Here is a 19,866-nt window from a genome sequence, read left to right on the forward strand (position 1 = left end):
AGGCATCACGCTCCCTGATTCAAACTATATTACAAGGCTATAGGAAACCAAAACAGTATGGTATTGGCATAAACACAGACACAGAGATCAGTGGAATATAGGAGAGAGCCCAGAAATCAAACCATGCATATATGATCATTTAATTTACAACAAAGTAGGCAAGAACATACAATAAGGACAGGACAGTCTCTTCAGTAGGTGTTGGGAAAACCAGACAGCCACATGCAAAAGAATGAAATTGGACCACTGTCTTACATCATACATGAAAATCAGCTCAAAATGGATTGAAGACTTGAATATGAGACTGGAAACCATAAAACTGCCAGAAGGAAACATAGGTAGTAAGCTCCTTGACATTGATCTTAGTGGTATCTTTTCGTATCTGAATCCAGAAGTAAAGGAAACAAAAGCAAAAATAAACAAATGGGACTACATCAAGCTAAAAAGCTTCTGCACAGTGAGGGAAACCATCAACAAAATACAAGGGCAACCTGAGAGAAGATATTTGCAAATCATGTCTTTGATAAGGAGTTATGACCTAAAATACAGAAAGAACTCCTACAACCCAATAACAAAAATACAAACAATCTGATTAAAAAAATGGGCAGAGGAGCTAATAGACATTTCTCCAAAGAAGACATGCCGATGGCCAACAGGCACGTGAAAAGGTGCTCCACATCTCTCGTCACTGGGGAAGTGCAAGTCAAAGTCAGAAGAAGATATCACCTCGCACCTGTTAGAATGATTAAAAAGACAAAAAATAACAAGCGTTGGCAAGGATGTGGAGAAAAGAGAATCCTTGTGCAGGGCTGGTGCAGCCGCTCTGGAAAACAGTATGGAGGTTCCTCAAAAGATTAAAAATAGAACTGCCCTATGATCCGGCAATTCCACCTCTGGGTATTTATCCAAAGGAAACGACACTCATTTAAAAAGATATGTGTACCTCTGTGTTCATTGCAGCGTTAATTTGTAATAGCCAAGATATGGAAGCAAGCTAAAGGCCGTCGATGGCTGAACGGGTAAAGGTGCGGTGTAGGCACAACGATGGAATGAATACAACTCAAGGAAAAGATGCAGTGTCGCCATTTGTGACAACATGGGTGGACCTCAAGAGTATTATCTAAGTGAAATAAGTAGAAAAAAGGAAATACTGTATGATTTCACTTATATCTGGAATCCAAAAAACATAACCAAACCGAACATAGATACAGAGAACGATTGGCTGCCAGAGGGGAGTTTGTGGGTTGAGAGAAATGGGGGAAGGCGATCAAGAGGTACAAACTTCCGCTTATAAAATAAGTAAGTCACAGGGATGTAATGAACAGCACGAGGACTGTAGTCAATAATAACGTATTGCAAAATTGAAAGTCGTTAAGAAAGTAAACCTTAAAAGTTCCTATCGTAAGAAAAATGATTTCTGTAAATTTGTGTGGTGACAGATGATATATAGACTTATTGTGATGATCATTTTGCAGCGTATTCACATGTAGAATGATTATGTGGTATACCTGAAACTACTATAATCTATCGCAATTAAAATTCAATAAAAAAGAAAAAACTATTTGAATAGGGTATACATTGTGGGCAATGCGTTATTAAAAGAGAGAGTGGCTGACTGATTTGGGCGACGTAGGGTTAGGTGAGTCCCTAACCCTTTCTGTTCTTGGCTGCCGACTGTCTCCTCTGTTTTGTGTGTCCCCCCACCCCCACCCCAAGGCTCGGTCCTGCAGCATCCCTGGCACCCAGGAGCGGGCTCTGGAGGCCAGACAGGAAGGCAGGAGGTGGCTGGAGACGCAACCAGAGCGCTCTTTGCAGGGCTCAAAGGAGAGGCGTGCCTGGACCCAGCTGAAGTCTCGCTGCTTTATAGTTAACACCTCACGTGGGACAAAAACGATGTTCCCTCACCTTCCTCACTGCTTACCCAGATGCCTCTGCGTGGTTTAGCAAGTGTAGGCGTCCCCGTAGAAGGATGGCCGTCCCCTGGGGATGCCTCAGGCTCTGAGGACACTTCTTCAGCTGCACATCTGGAGCATGTGTGTGACTTCCCCAGAGGGGCCGCACTCTAGCAGCTGATGGGGAAGCTGGCAGAGGGTGCCACCATGCCCAGGGCTGGGCAAGCTGGTAGGTGCTTCCAGCCTGTGCTTGGCCCGGACACCGCAGGCCAGACGGTCAGGTGGAGAGGGCCTCTCCCTCCACAGAGACTCCCCTTCTCACATTCCAGTTAAGCCTGAGGCAGGTGGGAGAGTAGTGTCCCGGAGTTGGAGGACCTGAATCAGACACATTTTCTTCTCTCTGGGAATACTTTTGGGGCGCTGGCCTTTGGGAGGCTAATACTGATTGCAGGACCTGCTTAGGCCAAGTGGGGGAAGCCACAGAGTTGTCCTCAGTGCTGGGGTGTGGCTGGCAGTCCGGTTTCCTGGGCCCTCCCTGCAGCTGGCTCTGGTGGTACGAGTGGTGGTCAGCCCCGGCAGAAATACATGCTTGACCCTTTCTCTGTGGGCTGGGCTGGGGGAGTGTGCGAGGCTTGTCGGGGTGAGCCCTACGCTGACTCTGGCACAGAGGAGAAGGGGAAGCGGTTCTCTAGACTGCAGGGCCTTTCTCCTTTGGCCCTCACCGGGAACTAAAGCGTTAGGTGCTGCCACATCCTAGACCCAGTGATACAGGGGACTGGTGTCCACAGACCCTGCAGCCACCCGCCCTGTGCACTCCCCAGGTTCCAGGCAGCGTTCGTGCTGCGAGATGATGGCCCTGCAGACTCAGGACTTCGTAGCCTCTGCTGGTGTTCTCTGATAGGCAGGGACATTTCTAAGGGCTCCCCCTAGTCTCTGGATCTTCATTCCTTCTGGGGAGCGGAGCCCTTGGTTTTCCCCTCCACTGATGCTTTGCCTGTTTTCTCGCTGTCTGGCACCAGGTGGGCACTCAAATATTTTTTGAATGAATGAATACTGCATTCGGGATAGAAAAAGAAACGTATCTCTAATCTAGTCCATTTCCCTGGACACTGAGAGCACTTGCTTGATTTAAAACTGTCTGTCTTCATAAGCGCAGGGGTTTGAAATGTCTCTGGGGAGGAGGCAGGACTCATAGGTCAGGAGCTCCATACTCAAGGGGCTGCGGCTCGGCCCGAGAGACTTACGCTGCCTTTTCCCCGAGAGGAGGTGGAGAGGAGGCCACTGCTTGGAAATTTCACGGTTGAGGAAACTGAGGCTGGTTTTCTCAGGGTCTTCAGGCAGTTGAGCAGAGGAGGCTGGAGCCAGACTTTCTAGATCCTGACCCTGGATTCTGTCTATTTTATTCTACCCGTACACGCTCATACCTGTTCCCATCTTCTTCAGTTCACCCAGGGGTATCTCAGAGTTCCTAATACTCTGTATGTGAGGTGACCTCGCGGTGTCTGGGGGCAGCTTTGTAGGAAAACATGCACCCCAAATGGCCAGATCCGTGGGGACTTGAGAGGCACGTGTGGGGTTATTTTGGGTTTGGTGGGCCGGGCTCAGATCTCTCTGGCATTCCGGGCCGCTGGCCTCTCAGAATTGACCAGAATGGAAGGATGATAAAAATCGAGGCTCCAGGAATAGCTCAAGAATTTGTTCATTCTTAACCTCTGTGAAGAGATGCCGCCCAACCCAGAGCCCACAAGGAAGGTGGGGCTGAGGGAGGGTGCTGCTATGGAGAGGGGGAGAGAAGGAGAGTTAAGACAATTTCCTTTTCCTCCCCTGGGAAGGAGGAGGGGGCAATCCCAGTGCATGGCTCAGGGCCAATCTGATATGAGCAGGATTTAGAGGCCAGAGGAATGTCCCTCCTCCCACTAGACCATCCCTGGCTCTTGTTGAGGGGGTGTCTCCTGGGAGCTCCCACTGGCTGGTCAGTGGGTCTAGCTCTCTGGATCTCGGACTGCCTCTTTCTGTTTCTCTGTCCTTCTCAGACGTAGGCAGGCTTGGGGGCAGCTGTGGCCTCGGATCCTCAGGGAGGCTTGCGTCTTCCTCCCTTCCCTGGAGTCCGGCCCAGAGTCACTTTTGCTCAGTATATGAGAGGGAGATGCGTCCTGAGCATCGACTCAATAGAGGCTCAGGAGCTCGGTGATGCCAGGAATGTGCCATTGCCCTGAGGGAGCTGGAGCGGACATGTGAAGGTGACTGTGTGTAGACATTCACACACTCACTAGCATCGTCCAGAGCAGTTCATGCTTCCGGAGGGGCGGTCGGGGCTGTAACAGGCAGAGCGGGTCAGTGGATGGAGCAGTCTGCTAGGAGGCAGGAAGCCTGGCTTGTCCTGGACCAACCACATTACTGCTCTAGGCCTTAGATTTTTTTTTTTTTTTAATCTGTAAAATGAAGAATCTCTGATCCCTGAGGTCCTTTCTGGCTTAAGAATTATCTGATTCCAGGGGTTGCAGGGAGGAAGAACTTTCTCCGACGGGTGGGATGTTTTTGTACCTCTGCTCTTTGTTCCATATAGGGTCCGAGAGTGGGCATCTCAGCTGGTCAGCCCCATGTTGGGGGGGTGGTGGCTGAAGCCTCAAGATGTCACAGGTGGGCCTCAAACCTCTCTTCTGTTCTCTGGGCACTCCTGCTTAGGAAAACTGTAAAGTCTGACATTAGATTTAAAAAATCAGTTGCCCTTGTCCAGGATGAGGTGATCATCCCTTGGCCTACGAGATGAGGTCCGAGGGTTCAGAGCCGGCACCTGCCCCTGGCTGGCCTTACTGCTTCCCACTTGGAGCCACTTTGCCCCTTTTGTTTCTGTAATGCCAAATTACCTGTAGGCTCTCCTCCCTCTCCTCACCATGCATGGTCTACTTGCCTGAAATGCCCCTACTGTCCTGCATTGTGTTTTCTCTTATCTGCATTGTTTTAGCAAGTTGGAAAATTTGTTCAGCCATTATTTTTTCGAGCATTTTTCTGCTCCCCCACTCTTTTCTCTTTCTAGAATTTCAGTTACTTGTACATTAGCCTCTTGGATATTGTCCTACAAGTTCCTGATGCTCTATTAATCTTTTTCAGTCTTTTATCTTTGTGTGCTTTATTTGAGATCGTTTCTATTGTTACGTCTTCAAGTACAATGCTATTTTCTTCTGCCGTGTCTAATCTGATGTTAATTGCTTCCATCCAGTGTCTTTTTCATTTCAGATACTATCTTCTTCATCTCTAGAAGTTAGATTTGAGTCTTTTTTATATCTTTCATATCTCTTCTCATCATGTGTATGTTTCCCTCTAAGTATGTAACATACTTACAATCTATTTTTTTACCCTCATCTACTAGTTTTGTCATCTCTGTCATTTTGGGGTCTCTTCTGTTAACTGATTTTTCTCCTGGTTATGGGTCATATTTTTCTGTTTCTTAGAATGCCTGCTAATTTTCTTTTTTTTTATATGTTATGTTAGTCACCATACAGTACATCATTAGCTTTTGATGTAGTGTTCCATGGTTCATTGTTTGTCTGTAACACCAAGTGCTCCATGCAATACGTGCCCTCCTTAATACCCTTCACTGGGTTAACCCATCCCCCTATCCCCCTCCCCTCTGAAACCCTCAGTTTGTTTCCCAGAGTCCATAGTCTCTCATGGTTCATCTCCCCCTATGATTCCCCCGCTTCATTTTTCCCTTCCTTCTCCTAATGTCTTCCCTGCTATTCCTTATGTTCCATAAATAAGTGAAACCATATGATAATTGTCTTTCTCTGTTTGACTTATTTCACTTAGCATAATCTCCTTCAGTTCCATCCATGTTGATGCAAATGTTAGGTAATCATCCTTTCTGATGGCTAATATTCCAGTGTATATATGGACCACATCTTCTTTATCCATTCGTCTGTTGAAGGGCATCTCGGCTCCTTCCATAGTTTGGCTATTGTGGACAATGCTGCTATGAACATTGGGGTGCATATGGCCCTTCTTTTCACTACATCTGTATCTTTGGGGTAAATGCCCAGCAGTGCAATTGCTGGGTCATAGGGTAGCTCTATTTTTAACTTTTTGAGGGACCTCCACACTGTTTTCCAAAGTGGCTGTACCAACTTGTGAATGCCTGCTAATTTTCAGTTGGATGCCAGACACTGTGAATTTAATGTTGCTGGATTTTGTTTTATTTCTTTAAATAGTATTGGACTTTATTCTGGCATGCATTTAAGTTGCTTGGGATCAACTTAATATTCGAGGCTTGTCGTTAAGCTTTGTTAGGGTGGTTCTAGAGCAACCTTTAGTCTAGGGCTAGTTGAGCTTCACTATTAAGGCACCACCCCTCTGAGGACTCTGCCCAGTTCCCTGGGTGTAGTGGGGGCTCTCCACTCTCGAAGGGGGTGTGTGACCGCTTTCTGGCCCTGTGTGTGCTCTCCAAATCATTTGGCTTACTGCTTTCCACTGATTCTCTCCCCAGTCTTGTGGAGCTTCACTCCACATGTGTGGATTAGTCAAGGGGACTCCTCTGCGTATCTCTAGAGCACCCTCTCTGTGCAGCCCCTCCCCTCTACTGTTCCATCTTAAATTCTAGCTCTGTGAACTCTGATTTCTGTCTCCTCAGCTTGGTGAGACCGCTGGACTCCATTTGGATTCCTCCTCCTGTGCAGCTGTGTGCAAGCCACCTCCAGGCCGTCAGCTGGGCAGTCGGAGGACTCAGTCTTTTGGTTCCTTCTTCTCAAGGATTACAATCCTGTGATGCCTGTTGTCCCACATCTGAAGGAGTTGTTCCATGTGTCCTGTTCGGTTTTCTAGCTGTTTAAAGTGGGAGGGTAGAGCCAGTCCATTACTTCATGGCGGTAAACTGAAGTCCAGCGTTATTGGAGGACTCACCTGAGGCATCACTTCCTTCCCCACTGGAGAAGATATCTCTAGTCAGCATTCCTACAACACCCTACAAGCAGCATTTTCTTTTCCTCATAATTTTGTCTAGGCTTGTTTGTTATCAAAGCAGGCTCTCTCCTGGAACACAAAGATGAGATGGCATTTTTTTTGGTTTTGTTATCAAAGAGAATATAGTATTTCCCTTGTGCCTAGTCCAGTGCCTGGCATCTAGTAGGTGGCCTGTGTTCGTTGACTGAATGAACAAATGAAAAATGAAAGAAGCTGTACGCTAACCATGCCATGTGGTTGCTAAGAAGAAGAGTAGGTATGGAGTTCAGACCCTCTCTGTTCTTTGTGGAGTTTATACCACATCTGTAGCATTGGGTTTTGTTCATTCTGGTTGGGACTCTGGCAGATCTGAATTCATCCAGATAAGGGTGACTTAAGATGCCGGAAACTACACCACATGGGAATTGGATGAAAGGTTTGGGAAAGTTTGTCTTGTCTGGAAATTGTTTTTATGGAGTGTTAAGGGGGACACAATAATCACTTTCTAATGTGTGCAGGATGGATATGGAAGAAGAGGGCTTAAATGTATCATATCCTGTGGTTTCAGGGGGCCAAACCTGGGACCCATGAGTGAGGGGATTCCAAGAGATCGGATTTGGATCTAGTTCCAGAAAGAACTTTCTAGAGCCATCCAGCAGATGAATGGGCTATCTTGGGAGGTCGTGAGCTCTTCATCACTTCTGGGATTTAAGCAAAAACTGATATTTATTAACCAGGGATTTTGTGTTTGGGATTATAAGATTAAATCTAATGTTGTGTGAGATCATCTCTAAGATGCACTCAGTGATTCTAAATCTTACTTCTCCCTTGAACCCCGTGATTCATCCCTTCTCGCAACTCCCAGTCCCCGACACACACACACACACACACACACACACACACACACCCCTGAATACGTGCTCTTTACTACTGTTTGGTGAAACTCCTTACACTCCTTCATCCTTGCCTAAAGTGGACTCCTTCTCATGGCCTTGTGGATTAGCTGCTCACTGTCTGTGCTTATCTCCTTCGTTTTGATTTCAGCCTGCCTGGCACCCCATCGATGGGCTGGTTCCTTATGTCAGTGCTTTGTCCCATTGTCTTCTGTGTCTGGAGACACAGTGCCTTTGAGACAGCGGATGACTCTGGTTAGGCCATTGTTCCCCCACCTGCCCGCACAGCAAAGTCTGGCCACCTTGCCGCAGCCATTCTCAGTGCTTGTGAGTGTCACTCTGAACTGTCCTGGCCACTCTTGACCTGTTCATTGACTTGCTTCTCTGAGATTGTGTCTCTTCCTCTGTGGGGCCTCTCTCCTTCCTGGACCGAAAGCTCCTGGGGAAGTGTCACTCCACTGGTCTAGGATGGTATATCTTGCCCACTCTGGAGGCCCTTGTAGAAGTGGTGTTTGAAAGATTTCTCAAGAGAATCTTCAAGCACCTGCCTTTTCCTATTTTCAAGGTGGCCTCTAGGGAGCTCCAAGTAAGATTCCAGCCCAGGAAGGAAGGGTGAGTCTGCAGTTCAGTGGCTGGAGGGGAGTGTAGAGGGCTGACTCAGAAGGGACCAAAAGCCAAGGGCCCCATCTTCCACTTCCCTGAAGCTGTTGTCCAACCTCTTGGTGGAAGGAGCCTTTGTCAGGTGATTGGCGCGTCTTGGTTGTGTGCTAGGGAGTCCATGGTGCCTCCTGACCCCCTCGTTGTTTCTGCAGCAGTCAGCTGTGCCTAGGGGGTAAGTCACAGCTCGGGAGGCTTTGAGGCAAGGGCTTTACAGGAAGCAGGCCTGAGACGAGCAGTTGTCCTGGCCGCCCAGTGCCCTGGCCTGACCCCAAGTGGCCTTGAGCTCCCCAGCACGTCCCTCCCGCTGTGCTGCTCCTCTTCCTTCAGCTCGCTGAGCCGCACATGCTCATGGATATGAGGCGTACTCTTGAACTTGGACTTGGGTTCTCAGATCCTCTTAGCCTTGGTCAGACACGTTTGACATGGAGAAGCCTTGTGTCTTCCTCAGCAAATGGGAAGAAGAGTGGCTCCACTGGGGAGCTGGGGGGTGGGCTCATCTGCATGACTGATGTTCGAGGCTCCTGATCCCAGAGCAGCTTTCACTGTCCTGAATGGTGTGGGTTTAGCCTCTTGGTCAGCAAAAGCACAGCAGCCCTTGCAAATGGAGAGTGCTTTCTCCCATCGGAGCAAAGGGAACGTTATCTGGAAACTGATCTGCCTGGCGGGCTGGAGCCCAATGGTATCTGGGCTCACAGGGTCAGCGGCCACCGGAAGGGGAGCTCCAGGAGAGAAGGCACATAGCTCTCTGTGTTTGCTGTATACGTCCAGCACGGAGACAGCAGTTGGCACAAAGTAGGCACTGACAACTGAATGAAAGCATCCCAGAGGAAGGAGGCCCAGCTTTCACGCGGCTGGACTAGGCAGCACCTGCCCTGTGCCATCTCAGGGAGGGGGGGGGCAGATGTGCAGCGGGGAAGGAGCACGCCCAGACCCCTCGCTGTTAGATGGGAAACTTAAGTGTTTGGTCTCCCTGCCGCCTGCTTGTTCTGTTGGAGGGCTGCCAAGACAATAATAAAAACAATGATATAATTATAGCTAATATTGACAGAGTGCGTTCTGTCATGATGGGTAGTATTTTGGCCTAATTCTTGAATGCATTCACTGAAACGAGGTTTCCGGGACTTGTTCACCCTCCCCGTGGCCTTCTGCACCAATCCCCTAGTGTCTGCCTTAGAACACACTTGCCCTTGATGTGAAGATAATAAAAATACATTCACTATTTTTGTCAGGGTCATGCATGGTAGCTGTTGTCTGCATGCTGAAGTCAACGAATTTTTTATTCGGGGTGTTTATATTGGTGATCTTTCTGGTCTCTTTGTGGTTATCAGGATGGGATTTGCTCCTTTTTGCTTCTTCTGGTCATCTGTTGAGCGCCTACCATGTGTAAGTAGGTCCTGGGCACCAGGGGTTTAGTGGGGAGTAGTACCTGCTGCTCCCCGCCTGTCTGAGGACCTCAGACCTGACTTAGCTGGTTCCTGGGGGCAGGAACTGTGTGTGCACCCCTCTCTGTGTCAGTCTCCTGCTCTGGTACTGAAAGTTGGCCTGGGGGATGCTGCTGGAAAAGCATTTTGGGGTCTTTCATTTCTGTAGGGTGCCCCACTATGAAAGCACCAAGGCATATTCCCAGGCATCATCTTACTGTCATTCCCCCTGACAATGACCTTGAGAAGTGGCTAGAATGAGAATTGTTTGTTTGGTTTTTTTTTTTTTCAGAGGAGGCCACTGAGCCCCAGAGGACTGACAGCTTGTAAGTGGGGGCTGAGGACTTGTGATTCCAATCTGGCCTTGGCTTCCTCACCCTGAGTGTTCTGAGACTTGCTCATCCCACAGATGTCTGAGGGGCTCCTCTGTGCCAGGCACTGTTCTGGCTCTGGGGCTGCAGAAGTGAAGGAAAATCCCTGTCCTCAAGAGCTTTGGTGCAGGAAGTAGACAACAAGCACATAATTTAAGCTCTATATTATGTTGGGTGGTGACAAATGCTATGGAGAAGAGTGAAATAGGGAAGGTGGTGGAGGAGAGGGCAGGGGTCAGGGATTATGGCTTAAACCAGGGTACATAGGGAGGGCCTTACCGAGGAAGTGAATTTCAGCAGAGATGGAAGAAGGCGATGGAGCCCGTCCTGAAGATATCTGGGGGAGGTGCATCCCATGGCAGAAGGAACAGGATGTGCAAAGGCCCTGAGGTAGGAATGTGTGAGGCTTGTTCAAGCCTGTACAGCTGGAGTGAAGTGAGCAAGGGAAAGGTTATAGTACTCAGATTGCATAGCGCCTTGAAAGGCTTTTTGAGGACTTTAGCTTGTATGGTGGCAAGGTGGGAGCCAGTGGGGGAATTTGATCAAGGAAAGACAGACTTGCCTTGCATTTCAAAAGGACCACAGGCTGCTACGTTGAGAATCGGCTGAGAGTATGCAGTGGCAGTAGCAACAGTAATACGTGCTTATTTCAGTCGCGTTCAATCCTCCCGACAACTCTATCTCCGTCTTCCTTCGGAGGAAACCCAGACTCAGCTGGTAGAGCCAGCTATCAGTTTAGGACAGTCTGATTCAAAGTTTATGTTCTTGACTGGTGTCCAGTTTTCAGTGGCGAAGGGACGGATTGTTTGGGATGATGGCGAACAAACGTCTGGGTGTGGCGGTCAGGCTGACCCTGTGCCCATTCTTCGGCTCCTTTCAGGTGTTCAGCGGGCCACCCAGAAGAGGGGGGAGGGGCAGGCTCTCTCTCCTTGAACTCTTCCCAGGCGGAGGCCGGGGCAAATTGCTTCCAGATGAGGGAAGGCAGCTTGGGGAGTGGAATTTGTGCCCTGTCTTGAGACAGCAGCCTCTCAGGGCCCGAGAGGGCCCTGTGTCTTTGTGTTTGGCATATGAGACAAGCCCTGTACTTAGAGACCTGAAATTTTTGCTACCGACTGGGGGTCAGCGCTCTGAGGCAGGTGGGCGGGAGGCCACTGCAGATGGGCTTCCTGTCCCTGGAGCCAGAGCCTCCCTCTCTTTCTGAGTGAAGCCTGGGCCAAAGTGCCCTGTATTTTATCCCTCCCTTTTCTTCCAAGTAGCTTAGATCACTTTCAGAATGTCACTTCCATAATCCTCTTATTTATTGCTCCCTAAGGAAGTGGGAAGATTTTTCCCTGTCTTTAAAAAAAAAAGTGCTGGGGCGCCAGCTGGCTCAGTCCTTAGAGCATGGACTCTTGATCTCAGGCACGTGAGTTCGAGCCCCACATTGGGGGTTGAACTTACTTTATAATAAAAAGAAGTGCTGCAGGGTGGAAAACTGGGGTCAGGAAGTGAGGCTGGGGTGGAGTGAGGGAGGGAACCCAGAGGTCCGGGCCCAGGCTTGGGTGCAGCTTGCCTGGAGTGGGGCAGGGAGGGAAGAGCTAAGCTGAGGTGGGAAACTGGGGCCTCTGGACTTGGGGGTTGTTCCTTTTACCTTTACCGTGGGCTTTGGTGTCTGAATTTGTGAGAGGTGGGGCTGACCTGGGACTTCCTGCCCTTACCTAGCGTGTGGTCTCAAGGAGCTGTGTGGCCCTGGTGGTGCAAAGGGAGAGAGATTCTTAAAAAGAGGTATTGGAGGAGGCAGCACAGCGTCAGCCTGGGCCCTGGTTCTGGAGCTGGAGCAGGATACACCCCCCCACCTTGAATATACACCACCCGCAGCGCCAGACCTCAGCGGTGGCCCCAGGAGGGAGGGCGCATTGTTCCACAGGGTAGAAAAGGACCATTTTGGGAAGGAAAGGCTCCTTCTTGGCTGCTCAGATCCCAGCGGGTTACCAGCCACAGACGCAAAGCAAACAGGCCCCTGACTTTGTTTCTATTTCAGAAACCTCACTGCCACTGACATGCCATGGCTGTGGAACACAACATCGTCACGGGGCTATGAGAATCCAGTGAGACTCGGGCCCAGCCGCCTCCTGCCGTGCGGGTGGGGGAGGGGGCGCCCAGCCTGGGGGCTCTATCTAGAAAGCTGCCTCCATCAATTCGAGTCAGAGTGGGGGAGGGGCCAGACGTTCCTCGGCTTTGGCCGGTCCTCCTGCCCTCAGGATCCATAAAGTGAAAATCTACATGAAGACCCAAGGGCGGCCAGGCAGGGCTGTAAAGGGTGGGAGGTGGCCTGGAAACTTGGATTGCATTCCCAGCGGGTTTGGCTGACCAACCAGGTGACTGGGCCTTCTTTCTAGTCTCCCGGCCCCCTGGGACCTTTCTGATCCTGAAAGCTCTGGCTTTCACAGGTGGGGGTGAGGAGACACGCCCCAAGTACAGAGACCCTCTGTGCCCCTGCCTAGCCCCCAGATGCCAGGTACCCTTCCTCCGGGCCCTCTGCATGCTTGTTGTTAGGTCCAGCTTCTCCTTTCTGTTAGGGCACTGGCTTCCTGGTGGTCTGTGCCCTGTCAGGCTGCCGGATGCTCTGGGGACCTAGGCCATACCCAGAGCCAGCCTCCTGCCTCCGTGTCCCTGTTCTTCATGCTCGGATTGGTTGTATTTTATTAATTTATATATCATCTGGTTCCAGAAAAGAGGACTAAAACAAACCCAGATACCTGGTAATATCACTGATGCTACTTGGGCATGGGTTCATTTGTCCCTGACTTGTGTCTCCCCTATTGGCCAGGACTTTTGTCTGTGGTCAGCAAATTGATGGTTCATGATGGGGCCCCATGTCTTCGTACACATTCCTGCTGCCTGAAACAACATTGCTGTACACCCTTCCCTTTGCCTTGAGGGTCCGTTGTAGATGTCCCTTCCCTCCACTGAGTGTCCCCTGCCTCCCCATTGCTGGGGGTGCCTTTCGTATGTAACCCTGTGGCACCTTGTGCTGAAGCTTTCCAGAGGAACCAGACAGTCTCTAGCTGAGAGCCTAATGGGATAGACAGCGAAGAATTTGCCCTTTATACAGGAAATGCAGTGGACCACGTAAGAGGTGCTCTGTAAATGTTTGTTGGCCTTACAGATCTGAAAAGCCGTTCATTCTGTACTCACGCTTTATTGATGTTTGGTTTGGTATAGAAATTCTAGGCCAGGGATTTTTGTGTGTGCAAAACGTTGCTTAATTTTCTTTTCAGTTCCAGGGTTACTGTCCAAAAGTTTAATGCCATTCCCATTTTTAAAAAAGATTTTATTTATTGGGGGGGAGGGGAGCATGTGAGTGAGCGGGGCGGGGGGGGGCAAGAGGGAGGGGCAGAAGGAGAGGGACAGAGAATCTCAAGCAGACTCCCTACTGAGTGCAGAGACGGATCCCATGACTCTGAGATCATGACCTGAGCTGAAACCAAGAGTCAACCAACTGAGCCACCTGGGAGTCCCAGTGCCATTCCCATTTTGATCCTTTGTTGGTAACAAAGGATTTTTCTTTCTGGAGTCACTTGCACCCTGTGTGAAAGTCTTCTTTGCCTGGCGTTGCAGAACATCACAGGTGACATGCCTGTGTGCAGATACACATTCATCTGGGGCACTCAGGAACCTTTCAGTCTTGAAACACATCATCCAGTTCTGGGAAACTTTCTGGAATTAGTTCTTTGATGATTTCCTCCTGCAATTCTCTTTCTTCTTTCCTCTGGAGCTTCTGAATCTCCTGAATCAGTCCTGTAATTTATTCTCTTTCTCTTTCCTACTCTCACCCCTTTCTGGGAGATTTCTTCAGCTTTATCATCTGGGCTTATATTGGGGCTTTCATGTTAATTAGCATATTTTTAATTTTTAAGAGTTCTTATGTTTTGTAAATATATCTTTTTTTAAAGATATCTTTTTTTAAGAAATAGCATCCTGTTTTGGTTTCATGGTGCGGTCTCACCTCTTATTTCTCTGATGCTGTTAATGATTGTTATATTTTGGAGGGAAGGATTCTCCCTTACCATTGCCTGGAAAGTGTGTGTGTGTGTGTGTGTGTGTGTGTGTGTGTGTGCGTGCTTTTCCTCTGTCTTTCCTGTGACGGGCTTTCTCCAGAAGTCTAGTGGCCCTTGGTAGTCTGCTTACATCTGTGTGGGGCATGTCGTTCTGAGTGTTTGTATGTGGGGGGCCTTGTGGACTCGGCCTCATGTAGGGTGACCTGGTAGGTCTGGTTCACTTAGGAACCGGTAAGGTAGTATCTTGGGTGTTTTCTCTTGAGCTGTTAAGATTCCCTAGAGGAGAATCTTCTACTAGTCTACCTGGAAAGTCTAAGGCTGACCCCCTGTGTCCAGGAACCCACTGGGGAAGAAGGCAGGGATTTCAGTCTTCTGTACTTCAACTTAGCCATTTCCAGTTGGCGCCCAGCATTTCCCTGGGCTCAGTTTCTGCAGTCCGCAGACCTTCCATTTTGCCCCCTCCAATGAATAAACCCCTGGGGTGGGGAGGGACACCGATGTGCCTGAGAGAAGTGGGGGAGGAGGTCAGGGGCTGGGGACTCTTTCTCAGGCCAACTTGTTTTTTGTTTTTGTTTTTTTAAATTTATTATGATATGTTAGTGACCATATAGTACATCAGTAGTTTTTGGTGTAATGTTCCATGATTCACTGTTTGCGTATAACACCCAGTGCTCATGCAATATGTGCCCTCCTTACTACCCATCACTGGGCTAGCCCATCCCCCCACCCCCCTCCCCTCTGAAACCCTCAGATTGTTTCCCGGAGTCATAGTTGCTCATGGTTCATTTCCCCCTCTGTTTCCTGCCCTTCATTTTTCCCTTCCTTCTCCTACCGATCTCCCTGCTATTCCTTATGTTCCACAAATGAGTGAAACCATACGATAATTGTCTTTCTCTGCTTGACTTATTTCACTTAGCATAATCTCCTCCAGTCCCATCCATGTTGATGCAAATGTTGGGTGATCATTCTTTCTGATGGCTGAGTAATATTCCATTGTATATATGGATCACATCTTCTTTATCCATTTGTCAATGGGCATCTCAGCTCCTTCCACAGTTTGGCTATTGTGGACAATGCTGCTATGAACACTGGGGTGCATATGGCCCTTCTCTTCACTACGTCTGTATCTTTGGGGTAAATACCCAGTAGTGCAATGGCTGGGTCATAGGGTAGCTCTATTTTTAACTTTTTAAGGGACCTCCACACTGTTTTCCAGAGTGGCTGTACCAACTTGCATTCCCACCAACAGTGTAAGAGGGTTCCCCTTTCTCCACATCCTCTCCAGCATTTGTTGTTTTCTGCCTTGTCAGTGTTGCCATTCTAACTGGCATGAGGTGGTATCTCAATGTGGTTTTGATTTGAATTTCCCTGATGGCTAATGATGTTGAACATTTTTCACGTGTCTATTAGCCATTTGTATGTCTTCGTTGGAAAAGTGTCTGTTCATATCTTCTGCCCATTGTTTGATTTGATTCTTTGTTTTTTGGGTATCGAGCTTGAGAAGTTCTTTATAGATCTTGGATACCAGCCTTTTATCTGTGTGTCATTCGCAAATATCTTCTCCCATTCTGTGGGCTGCCTCTTTGTTTTGTTGACTGTTTCCTTTGCTGTGCAGAAGCTTTTTATCTTGATGAAGTCCCAAAAGTTCATTTTTGCTTTTGTTTCCCTTGCCTTTGGAGACGTGCCATGAAAGAGGTTGCTGTGGCCTTTGTCGAAGAGGTTACTGTGGCCTATGTTGAAGAGGTTACAGCCTATGTTCTCCTCTATGATTTTGATGGATTCCTGTCTCACATCAAGGTCTTTCATCCATTTGGAGTTTATCTTTGTGTATGGTGTGAGAGAGTGGTCTAGTTTCAGTCTTCTGTGTATAGCTGTCCAATTTTCCCAGCACCATTTATTGAAGAGACTGTCTTTTTTCCACTGGAAGTTTTTTCCTGCTTTGTTGAAGATTAGTTGACCATAGAGTCGAGGGTCCATTTCTGGAGTCTGTATTCTGTTTGGGCCTCCCTGGTGCTCCCAGTCCCTAAGTCTTCTGGGGGTTGTGGGGTGCTAGTGCTGTAGGATTCAGTGCTCCCAGGTTTCTTAAGTTAATTAGCACTTGTTCTTGTGCCCTCCAGTCTCTAAAATCATGTGGCTATCATCTCCCCTTCTGCTGTCTTTTGAAATTGTGGGTTTGGGTTCGTGCCTTCAAAAGTCTCTTCACTCTTGTTTCAGTGAGGCATGGGGGCAGCACAGGTCAACACATGTGTTCTCCCTGAGAGCTGTGGCCGAGATGTAGCTGGTGTGTGCGGTTGCCCTTCTGTGTTGTTTTTCCACATGCTGGCTGGTGTGTTTCTTCCGCCTTTGTGGGAGAGGAGTGATGGATCATTGTCTTATGTATGACGTATGCTCCTTGCAGAACCCCCAGCACCTGGACCCATGTGAGTCACACACGAGAGCCTCCGCAGTCGCTGACCCAACGAGTGAGGGAACAAATCAATGAATTGCAAAGAGACTTGGAAACAAAAACGGAAACAGAACTACAATTCACCCCAGTTCAAACTGTTCTGAAACGCAAACCACTTAATGTAACTCTACACCTGTTAAATATAAAACTGTTTAGCAGAGTTTATGGCTAGTGGTGGGGACACGGTGGACTTCTCCCTCATCCTGGTTTCTTTTCTCTGGCTGTGGTGAGCATGTGTTACGTGTATAATTTTTGGAGGGGAATTAAACGAGGAAGAATAAGAATGCATCTCGTTTAGAATGTGAGCCTGGGCACCAACGAGCAGAGATACGAGCTATAGCTTTTGCAACCTTTCAAGGTCACTCTCCCACCTTGGACCTTGGCGTCTTGCTCTGTAAAGCAAGGGGCTGGACCAGATGCCTCGAAGGTTCCCAAGTGCCAGTCCTGTGACTCCACTACTGTCCTCTCCTTCTTGGTTCATGACAGCATAGGTCTCTTGTGGAAAAGAACTGGCCCTACCTCCCTTTTTTTTTTTTTTTTTTTTTTTTTTGACGTAGAATGCCTTTCATCTGCCCATGTGCTCATCTGAATCCTTTCAGTCCTTCAGAGCGGAATCTGAGCTCGCCTCCTTCATGAACAGTCCTCAGCTGCTCCAGGCTAGGCCGGACTCCCTGTCCGCTGCGGCCTTTGTTGTTTAGTCTCTAGTTGGGCAGAAAGGAAAGAGCATAGACCGTGGAGCTGGATGGTGCCGGGTTGCATGTTAATTCTGTTGCTTACTCACCGTGTGACCTTGGACAGCTTACCTGGTGTCCCTGAGCTTTAGTTTCCCCCTCTTCCCAAAGGGAATTTGTAACGAAAGCTATCTCATGGGGTTTACATGAGCATTAAATGGGATACGTATTTAAAACACCTCTGTTAACAGGTGACACAAAATAAACCCATAACGTTAACAAGATGGCAATGACAACAGTAATGATCAGCATTTATGCGCATTACCTTATTTACTTACAAAGTAGGTACGTTTATTATTTTTATTTTTCAAATGAGGAGACAGAGCCAGAAAGAAATAACTTGCCAAAGGTCACAAATCAAGGACGTGGACCCTTTAGTGTTTAAGTGTTTGTGTTCGCACTTACTCCACAGACACTGATCTGGGAGCTGACTCTATGTCGGGTCTCAGTACTGGGAACACAGCGGTGAAACAACCCAGTTCCTGCCCTCATAAAGCTTGTCTTCTCGTGTCAGGGCGGGTCAGTGAACAAACACTTGTGTAACAGGCAGAGTCGAGTGCGGTGGTGAAAACAAAGCACGGCTGGGGCCCAGGCAGCGCCTGGAGCCTGTGGGAGGGCGGCAGGGGGAGCCTTACTTGCATCAGGAGGCGGGGAGAGCCCCTCTCAGACAGGGATCTAGAGACGTTGTGGAGGAGTCCAGGGAGCAGTCCTCTGTGGTATCTCAGGAAGCACATTGCTGGTATTGGGGACGGCGGGTGCAACTATGAGTCGCCAAGCGGAGGATTGGGCTTGTTTCCTTGATGCCCTGTTTCCTGTTTGAAGTCCCAGATTGCCTCTTTTTCCTATTTTGTGTCCTGTATGATACTGGATAAAGAAAGTGAGGGGCACTTTCATAGATGATCAAGAAATATTTTTCTGTTGATTAGTACTGCCACCCATGTTTACTTAGATCATCGGGAAAAGGGACTGTAGGTAGTCACCACTCTTGGGTGGTTCCCCTTCCCACAGTCTCCAGGGGAGTGCAGGCTTGGGAGTACCGCTGCTCTGCAAGGACTGCTCTCAACTCTGTACTGCGGCCCTAGTGGCCTTCTTTGAGCCCTTCACCAGGCCACATGCTCCCCTGCCCCAGGGCCTTTGCACATGTGGCTCCCATCTGTTCTTTCAGAGGTCTGTCAAGTCTGCCTGTGGAGAAGCCTTCTTTGATCCCTGGTCAGTCCCCTTGTTCTGGGTTCTCATGGCTCTGTAGGTTCCTTCCTTCAGATCATACCTCTCCATTTATTTTATTTTATTTTATTTTTTATTAAAAAATATTTTATTTATTTGAGAGAGAGAGGGAGAGTGAGCACGAGAGAGAGAGCGAGAGAGAGGGAGAGGGGCACAGAAGGAGAAGGAGAAGCAGGTTCCCCACTGAGCGGGGAGCCCAATGTGGGACTTGATCCCAGGACCCTGGGACCATGACCTGAGCTGAAGGCAGATGCTTAACTGACTGAGCCACCCAGGCGCCCCTTCCTCTCCGTTGATAACTGTATACTTACCTCTGTGGTTCTCAGACCCTGATTGTCTTTCTCCCTGGGCCATGAACTCCAGGAGACAGGGACCCGGGCTTCTGTTGCCCATCCCTTTTCCTCCCCTGCATCTCTAACATCTGGCACAGGAGTTGGCAAATTTTATCTGTAAAGGACCTGATAATAAATATTTTAGGCTTTGCAGACTGTCTCTTTTGTAGCTACTCAGCTCTGCCCTTGCAGCACAGAAGTGGCCATAGACAATGTATACACGAATGAGTGTGGCTGGGTTCCAGTAAAATTTATTTATGGACACCAAAATTGGAATTTCATGTAATTTCCACATGTGAAATATTATTCTGCTTTTGATTTTTTCCAACCTTATAAACATGGAAAAACCATCGTAGTTTGCAGGCTGTATAGGCAGTGGCCTGGATTTGGCCTGCAGCCAGTAGTTTATTGACCTCTGATGTAGAGCAGGGCATGACTTATAGTGGGTTCTCAGTAAGTATTTGTTGAACAAGTAGGTGGCATCTTGGACAGGGTAAGAGGCAATGAGTTTATGAGCTGCTGCCTTCCCTTGATTTACTCCATAATCTCTATCCCTTGTCAGATTCCCTGTGATCTGTGAAAATAGAAAATAGAAGATAGCCAATTGATTCTTCTTTTAAGAGCTACTTTATTAAGATATAATTTACATACCGTAAAAGTCACCCATTTAAAGTGAACAATTCAGTGGTTTTTAGCATATTCTCAGCTGTGTGACTCTCATCACTATGCATTTGAGAGCATTTCATCCCGTCAGAGGAGCCCCATGCCCCCTGACAGTCATTCCCATCCCCCCAGACCGCCCCACTAACATGCTTTTTTGCCTCTATAAATTTGTCTAGTCTGGACATTTCATATAAATGGAATCCTATCATAGGTGGTCTTTTATGACTGCTTTTGCCCTTGGCATGGCATTTTCAAGGT

General features: G+C 48.4%; 1 protein-coding gene across 7 annotated transcripts in view; it reads left to right on the forward strand.

Annotated features, from left to right (window-relative positions):
- TSPAN9 (tetraspanin 9) overlaps positions 1 to 19,866 on the forward strand; it is a 197,818-nt gene that overhangs the window by 18,835 nt on the left and 159,117 nt on the right. The window contains exon 3 of one of the 7 annotated variants that reach the window (XM_087855548.1): positions 6,520 to 7,104. The exons of the other annotated variants lie outside the window; for them this stretch is intronic. Within the exon in view, the coding sequence (XP_087711674.1) occupies positions 7,080 to 7,104 (25 nt within the window). The 5' untranslated portion in view covers positions 6,520 to 7,079. The remainder of the gene's footprint in view (positions 1 to 6,519; positions 7,105 to 19,866) is intronic. 7 annotated transcript variants of the gene reach the window in all.

The sequence above is a fragment of the Ursus americanus genome, chromosome 25 (assembly GCF_024610735.1).
Source record: "Ursus americanus isolate L20-20 chromosome 25, mUrsAme1.1.p, whole genome shotgun sequence".
Classification (NCBI taxonomy): Eukaryota; Metazoa; Chordata; class Mammalia; order Carnivora; family Ursidae; genus Ursus; species Ursus americanus.